The 15,473-nt window shown below is 46.3% G+C and overlaps 1 protein-coding gene across 1 annotated transcript; it reads left to right on the plus strand.

The window, feature by feature from the left end:
* The first annotated feature begins 5,645 nt into the window (after positions 1 to 5,645).
* On the plus strand, positions 5,646 to 15,164 carry LOC114016263 (leukocyte cell-derived chemotaxin-2-like). Its single transcript, XM_027807371.2, has 5 exons — positions 5,646 to 5,675; positions 12,255 to 12,381; positions 13,787 to 13,883; positions 13,937 to 14,043; positions 14,564 to 15,164. The coding sequence occupies exons 1-5, from the start codon at positions 5,646 to 5,648 to the stop codon at positions 14,857 to 14,859; spliced, it is 657 nt and encodes a 218-aa protein (XP_027663172.1). The 3' UTR covers positions 14,860 to 15,164.
* The last annotated feature ends 309 nt before the right edge of the window (positions 15,165 to 15,473 follow it).

A 15,473-nucleotide genomic window follows, 5' to 3' on the forward strand; every position in this document is an offset into this window, starting at 1 on the left:
TTCTCGTACATGCACCAGCATCTCCAGCTAAGGCTCCAGCACGGCTCAGTGTGGCCAACTCCCAACATCCAAATCATTTTCCCCATTTCATTTTTGGCACACATGTGCATAAACACACACTGCATCAGTGGTGGGTTCATAGGAGGGAATTGCCTTGTTAAATTCAGACTTTTTTTTTTTTTAATAAAAAACCCTAATGCAATAATTGATTTCCATCGAGACATCATATATTTTCCTACTTTTGATGTCTAATTAGCTAATTTCAATCAAAAAGGTTGTATAATTTCCTGCTTTTGAAGTCTAATGAGTAAATTGCATGGAAACCTCCATAAAGCACAGAACTCATTAATAAATGTATAGTCCCTTTGTCCAAGACTTCCAACTTTAAATCAAATGCACAACAACCAGATGTTTTTCACATTACTGCATTTCAAGATTTTACTGGAAGTGATCTCATCATACATACTTAATGTAGGTGTCCAACTGTGCATGTTATTCGTATCACGAATCAGACCTTGCAGCTTTAGGACACTGTGTGGCAAACACAACTATTGTTTAAAGTGGATAAAATTTATGCTAAGCTTGCCATGGGGATATGAAGGAGACTGAACTGGATGCAATATGCTGATTTTGATGAGTGTCAGAAGTGAGGAAATTATATCATTCAAACATTTGAACTTATTGTTAGGAAACACTGAGCCACTGTTTCTGGGAAAGATATTGAATTTAGCCAATCTAGTAAATCAAAGACTTTTCTGTGTTTCTTTGAAGTAGGAAATTAACTGCAAATGCAAAAGATTGAGACCAGGACAGAGGCAGAGCTGAGACAAGATGTACATTTTTTCAAAGAGAACGAAAACGAAGTCTCACTTGCAGGGAGGGGTGGAATAACATTTCAGTAGGAAAACATTGCTTCATCATTTTTGAAGAAAATATATATAGTTACGTTAGGATTTGAACTTTTTTGCTAGGAAGCACGGTGAGCCAGTGGAGTGAGGCTTCCTTCCCTGAAGGGCTGGCGAGCGCAGGATGCAGCTCCGTTGGCGCGCTTGCACACCATGGCTTCAGCTTGCTTTGGTCACAAGGGAAATACCCACTACGGACTCCAACCTACCTGTATTGATTAGTCACCTATTAATTACCAGCAAGAGCTGGCTGAAGGTTGTTCAGGACTGTTTATCATCAGAGCTGAGCAGCCTTTTGCTGGGGACAAGCTCACACTTCCAGGTCTTTGCAGAAGAGCCCTAGCAGCTCCCCTCCCCTTCATGTCTGAATAAGATTTTGAGTTTACTCAAGACTGTGAGAAATCTCACAGGAAGGTTTTCCAGAAGCCTTCGTACTCTTTTTGGTTCCTTCCGCCACTGGAAATACTGTGGGAGCTCAAATCATGCAGAGCATCGCATGGTCCTTTGCTGAAAGAGTTGCTGAGGCTGCCACCCACCACAGCTCCGCTCTGAACCAAGGGGCACAGGAGGCAAAGAAGACAAGTATTGGATTTGAAAACTGGGTGAAATGATCTCATCTTGCCCTCCACAAGAATTCCCCCCAACCTGCCCTGACGCCATCCTCCTACAGAGATCATGTTCCGTGCTGCTACTGCACTCTAGGGCACCCTCAACAGCAAATGGGGGGTCACAACCTTTCCACAGGGAAATGACCATCAGAAATCAAAACACTGCCCCTTCCTACTGCGTCAGGCTTTGACTCACCACACGAGTAATGAGGAAGCAGGAATACTGACCAGCATCTGGCTGGTTTCCTCTTTTGGAGATGTGGGAAGTTCACCCAATTTCTCAGCCCCTTCATTGGGAAGGAAAGGAGGAAGCAAAAATGACTCATTTTCTCTTTCTACCAGGAGAACAGTGTCAAGGAGCTGCTGAATTTGTGCCTCTTACGGCCAGATTGTCTGAGCCCAACACATCCGAGCAGATTCAGCAGAAGCTGGCCAAGTCCTGGTCTAATGATCACGTGGGCACTTATAGACACAAAGTGGTGCCACATTTAAATGAGGGAATTTTCTCCTTTTAGAGAAATAACAGGCTTTTCAAACACATTAGCAAGCCCTTTAGTGATGTCTGGAGACAGCTCAAAATAAATCAAACAGCCACGAGCAGGAGAGCATGTGGTCCCAGACCTGAGCTGATGCCCTTGGCATGGCCCTAAGATGTCAGTGGGAGCAGGAGGTCTGAATATGGGAGCTGAATTGCTCAGTTCGGTTCCTACAGGAATGAGATCAGGTTTTGGCCCTCGTTAGATTAATGCAGCAGCTGTCAGAGCGGCCAGGGCGCGGAGGGGTGCTCTGCCCGGGCGCAGCCAGCACACAGCATCGCCAAAGTCTTGGCTCTCTCTTCCTTTGCAAGAGGAATAAATTTGGCTCTTTGCTCACAACACACTCACTGGTATCTCATCAATAATCTTTGTAAGATCTGTAGCTCATTACGAAGAGAGTACAGACTCAAATTAGGAAGCTGAATCCAATCAGGCTGCACTGAGTTACAATGTTCCAGGTCTCAAAGAGACCACGAAAGCCTGATCCCATTTGAGATGTACGGTTTACATACTGGATGTTTGCAAAGAGCAGATTTTGCAAAGCCCGAGATCATTTTTGCAGCAGTCCTCATTATCCCCATGCCAATTTCTGTCAATCATAACTGGCACTATAAAATAAATAAATCCCCATAGTGCTGCAAGGGGGTTGGGAACCTTCTGGAGACTTGGCACTGGTGTCACACAGCTCACCAGTGGGTGAACATGGCACAAAAGCTTATTGCTATGAGAATAACAAGGCCTCGATCAAGTCAGCCTTCAGCATCAAGCCCTGGTCTGTAATCTAGCAAAATTACCCTCTGCCACCTCTCAAGGGGTGCCAGCACAGCAGGGCAGCAGCGTCCCCGCGCAGGCACGCAGCGAGGCTGCCCAGCTCACACCAGCGCTGCTCCTGCCCAGGCAGGGGCAACATGCCTGCTAGCTTTTTGCAGGAGCAGTGTTTGGTATGTGTGTGTGGTGGTGGGTTTGTGTTTCTTTTTTTTTTTAAAAAAAAAAAAAAGTGTCAAAACAGACTTTGCAACTGCTTGATCCCTGGCCATTCTCTGGTGTTATTTGGCTGACCCTTGGTGGCACAGAAATTATTCATGACTGCTTGATGTAAGGATCAGAACCAAGTGATTTCTGAAGCCGGTTCTACAAAGGAAGGCTTCACAATTGTGCCATCACGTTCCTCCTGCCCAGCTGTGCATATTGTGTGGACAGTTTTTAAAGCTTGTTATTGCAGGGGAAAAGCTCGTGTCAGCCTGTGCAGACAGGGAGGAGCAGCCACTGAGCACTGTGATAGGTTTCGTGCTTGATTTAAAGGAAAGCTAGTTTTGCACCGCGTCTGCATATTGAAAGCAAGAATCTAAAGATTCAAACGATCCACCAGATAATGCCATCCTGTGGCATCTGGGATACCGGGAACCTGTAACATGGGGAAAGCAATATCCTGTCCTTGCCACCCCAAAAAGCCTTACAGAATTTTAACAGCTCAAAAAAAGTTTGATATGTAAAGGCTTCATAAAAGCATATGAAATTAAATATAAAAGGAGTTATAAACCTCCCATTGTTCGCCTATTGACAAACCCCTCACACAGCTGGATATCAAAGAGGATTTTCTGAACGGACTATAATTCTACTTAACTTTAGAGTATAGCAGTGATTGTTTTTTATATGCACATTAAGTAATTTTAGTTTTCAGGCAGAAAAATGACCATGCAATCTCTTTTTCCCTTCTAAAAATAAAGAATAAGTAAGAGTGAGGGATGAAGACATCCTTTCCCTAAAAACCAGCTGTGCAGGCATGAAAAGCCACTGCACCCTCTGCCGGGCACTGCCGAGGGGAGTCCTTTAGACAAGCTGCACACATACGTTGTCCTGTACAAGAATTATTTTTTCTTGAAGGCATCTTTCCAATTGTACAGCACAGATGAAACCACGACATGGCTCAAAACAGCTCTCACCCCAGTTAGAGATGACCAGGGCTGCAAATTGTGCTCTGGGTACCAGGAACAATAAATCCAGCATCAGCCATGACTATGGGTAGCTGACAAGTTTGCTTCCAGCAATAAAGTTAAACATCTTTTAGCCTAGGTATACAAAGCAGCGCATGGGACAGCCTTACAGAAGCATCCAGGAGTAAAAGGGGAGATGCATCCAGCAGTCCTGGTCTGGGCACATCTGGCTCAGAAACACCTGGAGAGGGGCCAAGCAACCCTCGCTGCTGCCCGAGTGGCTCTCACCAGCCAGCCAAAACGGCCCAGGGCATCCTCCTCCCTGCATCAGGTTTTGGGGATCCATAGTCCTGTGTGAGCTGGACTCACCCCACAGCTCTTGGCAGGACATGGTCTGCTACTGAGGGGCAAACGGGCAAATCTGAGGGGCATCATCCAGCTTCTGAGCTGGGTAACCACGACCTGAGATCAAAAGCTCCAGGTTTTGCATAACAAACCAGTAGTCCATGAAGTTTTCCAGAGCCACAGGTCTCCCCCATTTCACAATATGACCAAGCCAAAGTTTGGTCCAAGGACCTTGCAAAAAAGTAGGAATTTCTTGTCAGAGCTGCAGGAGCATGCAGACTACCTGAAGAAACTTGATTGTTTCTTAAAAGGAAAAAAAAAAATCTTCCCTAGCTATCATTTCATTAAGCGACAAATCCTGGGGAGGTTTTAATTAACTCTCATGCACTAACGAAAGGAAACACTTAGCAGGAAAGACTGTTTTTCAAGAGAAGCCACACAGGAAAGTTATTAGCAACCCAAGTGATAAAATACCAGGGCAGGGAATGAACTGTGGATTTAACGGCGCAAGGAGGAGTTACTTACAAACCCTCTCCTAATGGTGCAGTGATCAGACCTGAAGCATGCGTTCAGCAGCGGGGGGCTGACACCGCTTGAAGTGGCATTGAAGGTATCACAGAGCAGCTGTGACACCTCAAACACATTGAAGGGGGCCCTGGACATGCTCATGTCTTCAACTCTGAGGCTGGTTGCCCAGAATAAAGAATTCCTGCTGGATGCTCATTGGGAGTGTTTAAATAAAATGGACTGATTTTTGTAGTTTAAGCTATAATTCATCTGGCTGACCTCAGTTGGCTTCAGCGTTCGTGGCTCTAACATAGGTTGTCTCCTCACTCAGAGGAGCCTGGGGCCATTTTCTGGCTTGTCACCATAACCACATCCCTCCCCCTCTCCATGGCTGCCCCTCTGTTACATCAAACTCAGTTCAGCTGCACCTCAAGGCTCTTCACAGCTCACCCCTACACCGGCCACCTCCCACGTGCTGTCAAGCCATCAGCACCCACCTCCAACCTGCCAGCATCGCCCACCTCTGCTGCCAACAGCAAACCCTCCAGCCAGTCTCCCGCCCTGTGCCCTGCTTGGCTGTGTGCAGAAGAGCTCTTCTCCATCACCCAAAGACCCTCCTCAGATGTCCCCTGGAAGTTGGCTCCCCCATGACGCCTATGAAAAAGCAGGCTAAACCCTTCACCTGTGGTTTGGCCAGCATGGTCCCCTGCCGCTTTCCCCCTCCTGCGGGTCCAGCCCACCCATCCTGTGCGCAGATCTCTTTCGGTGGGCTTGCACACAGCCCCGAGCACGAGGGACCGGAGTGGCACGATGGAGACCACCAGCCATGACCATGGAGCAGTAAGTCACCAAACACACAAACAGGATAACAAATGCAAACTCCCAGCTTCTGGCTCTTTTCTTTGCCCAGCAAGTGACAGCTCAGTAAATGTCTTCCCATCATTTTCAAGAGATTTGTGTTAAAAAGAAACAAATCTAAGCCCTTGAGCCAGCTGTGCTGCACAGCTGGATTCACGAGCCATGAACAGCCTCAGCCAAGGCTCTGCCTATGGGGAAGCAGCTCCTTCGCCACTTGCCTCCTCTCTGGCAAAAGCAGGTACGTGCAATGGGAGTAAGAGGAATGATACTTAGACAAGTATCTACATTCCAGCAGCAGCAGACTTTTTACTTTGAATGTTATGCGAGCCAGTCTTCTTCTCCACGCCTGTGCTCCAGGCCCAGCCCTCTCCCATGGAAGGGCTTGGGTAGAGGAAGGGAGAGAGGCTTCATCCGAACAAACATTTAAGTAAATGGTTCATTTTCCCGAATTGGGGCCATAGATAGCCTTTAGGAGGGATTACTTGACCTAGAGTCAGCAACTTTTTCCACCAACACTAAAAATACCCTTGAATGAGCTGTGGAAATACGATAGCTTAAACACTTCGCAGTACTTTAGGCTAGACAGTGGTTTATAATTATATGGTTTCCGTTCAGAGACCTGCCCAGAGGCCATTCCCACACAGTCTTTATTTGCGCGAGGGCAGGGCTCTGCCAGCCCCAAGGTAAGGGGGGCAGGCGGTACCTGCCTTTGCCGATCAGCAAAACCAGCCTCAGCTCCTGCACCGCCTTTTCTGTCTGCAGCTTTTTAAAATCCAACAACAGCTCCTCTGAAAGCGTAAAAGAAAACCTGCTGAACACAGAAGACCACCACAACAGCAGTATCACTTATTTTTATAGTCATCTTCATGGGCTTTCATATTTAAATATCCAGTATACTGCGGTTCTCCTTGCTGCTAATGCCGAAGTAAGGAATTGTTGTTTGTGCGCTGATCCTGGAGGCTGGGGTACCTGGACAGGGGGGATACAGGATCCTGGGCACCACAGAAGCTGCTTTGGGATTTTGAATTAAACTATTTGAGGTGAGATAAATGTCTCTCTTCCTTCTTCCAAATGAAAGCAAAGGTGCTGGAGCACAGCCTTGGATGGCAGGAGGTGCAGGGGCTAAGAGATGTTGCAATGAAGGAAAAGCAAAGCAACTTTTCCATTTCTGCCCACGAACCTCCGCTAATAGCAGCCACCAGGTCTGCATTTCATGTCAGATAACAAGCATGTGCCCAGAGGAGGCAAGGGACTCATTCTGCACTACACATACCTTCCTCAGCACATCGGCATGGCAGGGATTGCACATGCAAAGTAGAAAAAAAAGAAAAAAAGGATCACAGGCACCTGAGGCAGCAGTGGCTGCACATACCAGTTCATCCCAGTAGGCAGATGCTGATGAGCATCCCCATAAATGTCTGCACTGGGGCTGGGCTTCCCTTAAACAGAGAAGGAGCAATACAGGTGGCAAATATATATACACACAGAGAGACATCTTATCTCTGCCTACATACACAGATATGGAGGAGCAGAGAGATGAGGACGGGCTGCTGGGCAGGACTGCATGCACCCGCTCTCCATCAGAGGGCAGTGGGAGCCCAGCCATTTTCACCGCGCCCTGCACAGCCCAGTTCATCTCCTCAACACCTTTATGGTCTGAAGGATGAGTGTTGCCCATCCCTCTTTCTCAGGTGTCCAAAGCCAAGAACTGGCTGGGATGAGGTTTCCACAGGCTTCTCCTGCATAAGCCCAGCTCTGCCAAGATGAGCTCTTGCTCCTTTGGTTTTTTGGAAGAAGAAAACCATCCCAAAATGCTCCCAGCAACAGGACGAGAGCAGAGACAAGGCCACTGATGGAGAATACACAAAGTGACCATTCTCCTGGGACAGGAGGGGCATCCTGGGGCCGAAGCACAGCTGCAGGGAGGAAGGGACACGGGGCTGTGCAGCTCATCCCATCGCACCCTGCCATGCCTACCAGGACCCAGGACTCCAAAGAAATTTCTTCCTGCAAAAGCCAGCAGGCAGCTCTGCACAGCAAACAACAGCGTTTAAAGCTAGCAATGGGCGAAATTGAAGAGTGGGTGCAAAAGGTCACAGGGGGTGACCACCCTTGCCTGGGTTTGGAGGGGCACCTGGCAGAGCAGCTCTGGAGAGACAAGTGCATTTCCATGATCACACGCAGCATCTTCAGTTGCTTACATGAACTAATAAAAAACCACTACGTGTTTCTACAGATTGAAGCAAGGCTTTCTGAGGAACCGCAAAAGCCTTCTTTTCCACAGGCTGAATGTTTCTAAACTATTTCCTGTGAAACTCTGCAATAAAGTCTTTCTAAATTACACTCATTAGTAAAATCGGGTTTCATTACCGTCCTTTCCCTCAGTGCCCGTTACACCAGCTGGATGCTGAATTTCAGGAATCCATTACATGCTAACAACAAAAATGCTGCCTCTTAAAAAAAAGTAATCTTAGAAAAATACTTTTTGGCCATAAACTAATTCCTATTTCTTTAAAGGTCCAAGATGTTATCAGGGGAGGGGATGCAGATGAAATATCTGCTTTTGGACACCACAGCGCTCTCTACAATGCCCTGTTTTTCCAATTTGCTTTTTTTTATATAAGCATAATTAACAGAAACAAAATGTTGTTATCCACATAGACAGCTTTTTGACTGATTCAGGCCCTCTTTTACACACTCAGCAGTCTCCAGAAAACACAGGCAACACAACCTAGCACAGCAAGAAGGACAGTGTGTTGGCACATGGGATTGCAGCTCATCACCTTCTTGAATGGCTCGCGCGTGGCATTTGCCACCATCAAAAAAAAAAAAAGTGTGAAGAAAAATAAGACATTGATAATAGACATCTATGGTACCATGCCTCAGGGTTTACTTCCCTTAATTTCATGTTAGAAATTAAACTAGAATCTTGCAAAACCTGGATATTTCCAAAACCTGACATTTGGGTAACCAAAGTGCCCTCTCTTCGCTGCAATCTACCCGCACCCAGGGATTTCACTCTATTTGAATCTGAAGGTCTTTTAAGTCTATTTAGGTGTTTCAGGTTGTACTAGCTGGTGAGCAGAAGAAAATGAGAAGGCTTCTATCTGTTGGGTTTATATTTTGGGTAATTCTGGTAAAGCAGAAGCCAGAGCTGGCTGTGAGCTTCACATACCTGTGTTACCCAAAGCTCAACATTGAAGGGGTGGGAGGGAGGAGCAAAGAGCATTTTTAGCATAAGTTAGTTGGGAATTCACAGCCTTTAGAGCATTGCCAACAATTCAGTCATGCCTTGGTAAAACAGAAAGGAAACTATTACAGCTATTTGCATCCCTTCCATAACAGGGGGAAAACCCTTCATATTGCTAAGTGACAGGCTGAGTCAAACACTGCCTCTTTAATGAAAACGTTATTAGATCCCAGCATGGTTACAATTTCGGAAATTGCTTTTAGTGAGTTTGATGAGTTTTGGAGCTAAGATTTAATGTCATTGTCTTTTAAATTTAATCTTATTCAAATTACATTTAATTTGATTGCACTGTGGTGCTTATTGGAGTATTGGTAGTTCACCACTTCGCTACTTATTCATCCCTTTGCAAGCAAGACGCCCCCCTTCCCCAGTGTCACCCCCCCAAACACAGCACAGTGGGTGTTCATAAACCACAGGCTGCCCTGCAAAGCCTACAGAGCTGCAGTGTCTGGGGTGTTTTCATGGGCTTTTTTTCCCCTCCAAACTTAGACATCACCGAGGCTCGGCAGCTACTGCTGGAGAGGATTGCCTTTTACCCACACGCATTTTACCTCTATTTCTCAGTGGCTCCCAGCACCATATGAGATGAGGAAAAGTCCTCCTCTGCCTCACTCACCTCCCAGACAGTTTCCCCATCTCCTCCCCGCTGAAGGAAGGCTTCCTTGCCTGCATCACACAGGTTCTGCCCTTGGTTTTGCTCCCCCTATCCTGCTTTAACACTTTCCCACACCTGCCAGCAATGCAAAATTAATTAACGGCCGATCGCCACCACCTTTCTGCAACTGGTTTTGCTGCAAAGAAAAAACAGCTAGCAACAAGCAAAATATAAAGAAACGGGTAGGTTTCATTCATTGCTTCAGTCCTTGGAAGGTTGTTCAGACACAGAATAAGGCTGTAGCCCCCGTGAAACGCAGCGTGGTGGGCACAGAGAAGGCGAGCGAAGCATCCACTGCTCTTGCACAGTTCACACAACATCTGCATTAATCACTCGTTACCTCCCTGATCTTTATCTCAGGGTATAATGTAAAATGTCAACAAACAATTTGGGCTTTACCGTGTTTAATTCACTCAATTAGCTCTGTAAAAACCTTTCAACCCAGTTAGAAAATCAAAACAAAGCCAAGGAAATGTCACAGAGGGGTGCAGGGAGCTGTGCTTTGCAGACCTTCGCAGTCTTCCCATCTTCCACACCCCGGCGGCAGCAAGGCAGTAGCTTATTAAAAGACCTTGAAGAAACTGATATACAGCTTGGGAATCCAGATTTCCCAAAAGGTCTTAATCCAGATTTCCCAGTGTGACACAAGAGCTGGTGCACATTTTCTACAGTCTACATGGCCAAGCACGTTGGTGACACCACTGATTTTGGACAAGAGCAGAAGTTAGTTGTTGTGGCTGCTCTCTTGTGTGCCGGAGAAATATCGGAGCTGGCACGGGCCGATGGCAAGAGACCTTAGTGTTGTGTTTGGAGAATGCCTTTGAAGCTGGTGGGTTTTCCCTTTGCATCTCACCATGGTGCCTTCACCCCTGCTGCACCAAACTGAGAGTGCAGCTTGAAATAGAGAAGGTACCTGGCCTTCAGGATATTTATTAGTAACAGAATTAGGAAAAAAGCTCATTTTCTGAGCTTCTGAGGAAATGAACAGAATTACTTGACTCATTATTTACTCCTCTTTGATTTTGATTGGTAGGTCTCTAACAAAATTAGTAATGAACAAAATTAATTGAAGATAATGCAATTTTTATCTGGATTGGCTTAGCTGAGCCCTGGGCACAAGAAGCATTGCACAGAGCGCTAGGTACTGCCGATTTTTTCCCTACAGGTTGTTTCAAAATGTTACCATCAGGTAGATCTGCCCCGCCTCTACATACAGCATCTGATGAGCAGGAAAACATTAAACCAGGAATGTTTCTTCTGGAGAAAAAAATCTCACAGGGATTCAGATGGGAGCACATTTAAATGGGAGCAGGTTTACACGCCTCCCCGCAGCAGGACCAGCGCGACTCCTCCTCGCCTTGCTGATTTGCAGTGGGTGGTCCGGAGCTGAAACACCTCGCATGGTCTCCGCCAGGCTGTGAAGCCCACTCCAGCCAGGCATCAGCTGGGCTCAGGCGCTGGCTCTGTCCAAGCCAAGCTATTACCCTGTCACTGTCACCGTGTGACAGGCATAAGTGACATAGTTGGACGACACTTCACTGGGAGAGGGGGAAAAAAGAGAAGTCAGCAGCATGTCCTGAAGACATCCTGATAGCATCACTTTCTCTTCCCATGAAATGCAACTTCTGATCAGCAGCTTCCCCCAGCAGCTGGTGTTTCCACCCCCAGCAATGATGGGGTTTGAATCCTGAGCAGCAGAACTGCTCTTGGCTCTGTTTGGGGATGCAAGGCCAGTCTTCACCCATCTAGTGCCACAAAAGAGGGACAGTGATGGCACGGCATCCTGGCTGAGAGCCCCGACCTGAAGCCGTACCTAACCTGGGCTCTCCGGTTTTAATCGCACAGAGAAACGAAACCATCAGTGGCTCCAGCGGTGCAGATCAGGCAGCCAAAGAGCTGAGGAGACAAACAACTTCCAGCTCCTGGCTGCAAACCAGGGCATTGCATTCCCTCCCTTCCCAGAAACAACACTCGAGGTGGCCTTGTTCCTGCTCCAGTGTTCTCTTCTTCTTCAATTTCCTGTAATTTTGCTCAGCCACAATATTACAGGGTATATAACATTTTCTATTCAGGCACAGTGAAGATTGTAAACATGTGTCGTTCCCACTGTTAATGCTGAAGGTTCAGCAGCAGCAACATGGCAATATCTGGGATGCATTAATGAAGCTGGCTAATAAAAATGGAATACAAAGGTCTCATTTCACGGGTCACCTAATCAGATTTTTCCAGCCTGAGGTTGGAATGTGTGATGCGTGGCACAGGGCTGTGTCCACCCGACTGAATTTCTTTGCATGAAGAAACAGCGATGGTAGGACAGCAAGGTATCCATCTGCCCCGATATTTTTTTAAGTTCATTTAAAGTCTCTTCCCCTTCTCCACCCAAGCTACCTTGCTAAACTCCAGGATTGTGCAATGGGCAGGAATGGTTACAAATTGTCCTTAAAATCTGGGTTTAATAGTCATGGTTTCATTGTAAACAAAGCCAAACAAAACCAGGTAGCCAGTATTGCTAAACTGGTTGGAGCCCCTACGCCGCCAGTGAGCCAGGCTGGTGGTGCACCTCGAGGGCTGCTCTCAGTTCTTGCTCTTGGCCTGAATCTACAAGCCAAAGAACTGAGGCCACAGAAATTTTCTGATTGGCTGGAAAAATTTTCAGGCAGCCTCTGTCGAGGTTATAAATAGAAAGCAAAGTATTTTAGAACTTTTCATTTTGAAAGCAGAGCTCACGAGGCACGTGAAAATGCACGCTCACGCAGTCATCTGCGAGATTGCGATCTCCAGTGGTGAGTTAGCTGAATTTTAGTAAACACTGCTCATTGTAACCTGCCTTCTTGTTCTCTGCTTCTTTTTTTGGTTTTGTTTGTTTGTTTTATAATGACACGTATCTGTGAGGATTTAGGAACTGATTTGTTCTCTTCCATCTTTTGCTTTTGAAAATAACCCCTCTCCCATTGCATGGACATCTTCATGGAAAAATCCTTTTTAGATATGGTAAAGAGTTGTGGCAAAATGTTGTTGGACTAATATTGATAGAATAAGAAAGCATCAGCTGAGGCATATCTATTACTGACAGCATGCATGTTTTCTTAAAAGCCTTTTACTTAAAGATCAGCCCGCTGAGCATAGCGTGTTCCCAGGGATGTTTCTGTGTTTAATGTCACCACCTTTAATTCCACAAGGAATATAAAATCCATTAAAATAAATGAAGACTACCTAGAACAAAGTGCTCTTTTGCTTGAGGAAGGCATTAGAGATTTCCTGCACCCTTTTAGCACCGGACCTTCGGTGCCAGCACATCGTTTCCCCTGTTTGCGTATTCCCCCCGAGCCCGACAGGGATGGTGCCTGTCAAGCTGTTCACACACGCGAATAAACCTCAGCTCTTTGTTTTCTTGCTAGACCAGTCCCATGCTTCCTAAAGCATCCCATGGGAAACCCTAGCAGGTTTGGTGGGGTGAGCAGGGCTGTTACAGCCTTGTCAAAGGTACCAAGTCAGGCGTTGCCTTTCCCCCCCCCCCTTCTCCCCTGTAAATGTCTCCCCTCTCTCAGACATTGCCAGAGCTGTAGGATCAACATGGGTTTGACTGTGGGTGATGACAGCTGGAGTCAGGAATAAATAAATAAATAAGTAAATAAATAGAGGATGTTGCCCTACTGGCTGCTACTTTGAAACAGTAAAATGTAGATGACAGCTTGTACTTTTGACTGGATTCCGCATTAGGGAACAGGAATGGACTTGGTGGGTCTCTCACAGCCCTATTTTTTGCAGTTACAGTTCAGTATCCCAAGATCCGGGGTGGCTCAGGTCACCTTCCAGGCAGAGACATCCTGTAGCTCCAGCCCCACACCTGCAGTGTGAACGCAGCACAGGACACCTGCCTTGGGGCGATGAGAGAGCGGTGGGTCACTCCATGATGTCCCCTCTAGATCAAGTTGTTCTGCATTTTTGCTTTGAAGTCACTGCCTTAAGTACCCTCAAACATTGCTGGACAAAGCATACAACAAAAAAACACCATCTTACAATTAACCTGCATTAAAAGATGAACAAATTTCTAGTTCCCTGAAGCCTGATCCATGGTTACAGCAAGTCCAAAGGGACCTTGCTATTGATTAAACAACACAGGCTGGGAAGTCCCCTTTCTAGCTTTGTGGGTTTCATCTCCTGTTCTTCTCTTTTCTTCTTTTCTAGCTACTGCAGCACAACGGGCAAAAATCTGCTCAAGTCACCCTGCAAACAAAATCAGAGGCTGTGACTCCCAGGGCTGCAGTGGATGCGATGACCCCAGGTCCTGGGCTGGGATGATGGGAGATGGCTGTGCTAAAAACTTCCTTAGAATAGAAATAAGCATGAAAAAACGGGCAGGAGAAGGGTTTCTAGCTGGCAAGGTGCTCAGCCGAGGGCTAACCCTCCTTGCTCTTCCAACAGTGTCCAGCTTTCTGGGTCGGGTACCAGAGCTGAAAGATGAGCGAGCGTCTTGCAAAGCCCGATTGTAAAATGCTCCGATTTGTTTATAGAGCTTTAAACTGAACAAAAAATCATAAATCCAACCTGAACTGCAGTGTGCTTGCACACGAACCCAAGTGAAAACTGTGACTTTGAAATCCAGGTTCTGTTAATAGAGGAAAATTGATTGAAAGGATTGCAGCATTTCAGCTCTATTAGAAAAGTCAAAGGATGAAGCTGGTCCCTTTGCACATCTTGGGTAATCAAAGGAACAGCCTGACTTGCTCATGCAGTGTTACTTACCTTAATTCCCCTTCTTCACCCTTCTCCATGTTAATTTATTTATTTTGCTACTCTCTCTTCTTGGTGCTATAGGAGCACCACACCATTTTCTGCAACTTTTCCCACTCCTGAATTTCTTATTGTCATTTGTATTTTGCTACAGAATGTTACGACTTTGCCAAGCTTTGAAACCATTTCATACCACCAAGTTTCCCCCTCTTCTCTCTCCCCTGTTAACAGGATTCTGCGTTAAGATGTGTTACATCAAGTACAGTGGCCCCATCAAGAAGGGAGAGAAAATCGATGTCCTGTTGCCCATGCAAAGGGTCTGCAAAGGAATTACATCCCCTGTCTGTATCCAGAACTGTGACTTAACAGATCTACTCCCAACCTGCAAACAGGAGGCTGCACATCAGGGGCAAAGCCTTCAGACCCCACTTTTGTATTCATTAAATCTCTCGGGCATAGGCAGTCATTCTAGTAAAGTGGAAGCCACTGAGGCTCAAACAGTTGTTCCACCTAAAAAGTATCCATGAACAAAACACTGGTGGATATCTGGACATAAACAGGCTCACAGTGAGGTATAACACATGCTTTAAAGCTGTTCTGTATCCTGCACAGCACTGCACTTGTAGATGAAGGCTGAAGCAGTGGGCAGCAGAGTAGCTGGGAGGTGGTGGGTCCTCGATGCTCAGCAGCACCGCAGCGAGCCATGCTGCAGCTCATCTTGGACTTCTCTGCTCTATTTTCAGCCAAACATGAAGATTTCTTCAATAAGGCAGAAATTTCACTTTTGCTTGCATACGGAAAAATCACATTATTAAAGGGCTGTTTCACTGCACATTGCTTTGAATTTCTTCAGTGCTGTCAAATAGTTTGGGTGGGTTCTGCTTTTTTAATGCAGCTGGGGAGAAAAAAAAAAACGTATAAAGCTGAAACCCAAATCTTTCCTGGGGCCCATCACCAACAGCATAAAACAATGTTAATGAAGTAACTCCTTCCTTTTCCCCAGACTCCTGCTTCAGGATTGCCTTGGCACACTCAGGCTCCTTTTTGTCCAAGTGAGGCATTTCTTTCCATTAGTAAATCAGCTGAAGCCTTGTTTAACAACAAGCTGTTGTTAACAGGACGGGGCTTTTCAGGCCAAGGC

Source organism: Falco cherrug, chromosome 8, assembly GCF_023634085.1.
Source record: "Falco cherrug isolate bFalChe1 chromosome 8, bFalChe1.pri, whole genome shotgun sequence".
Lineage (NCBI taxonomy): Eukaryota > Metazoa > Chordata > Aves > Falconiformes > Falconidae > Falco > Falco cherrug.

What these genes read in the sequence shown, in the direction of transcription:
- LOC114016263 (XM_027807371.2), top strand. Translation starts at nt 5,646, where the DNA reads ATGGAGACCACCAGCCATGACCATGGAGCA. An exon ending in CCAGCCATGACCATGGAGCA is followed by an intron (nt 5,676 to 12,254) that starts GTAAGTCACCAA and finishes AAAAATTTTCAG; the next exon opens with GCAGCCTCTGTCGAGGTTAT. An exon ending in CGAGATTGCGATCTCCAGTG is followed by an intron (nt 12,382 to 13,786) that starts GTGAGTTAGCTG and finishes CTTCTTTTCTAG; the next exon opens with CTACTGCAGCACAACGGGCA.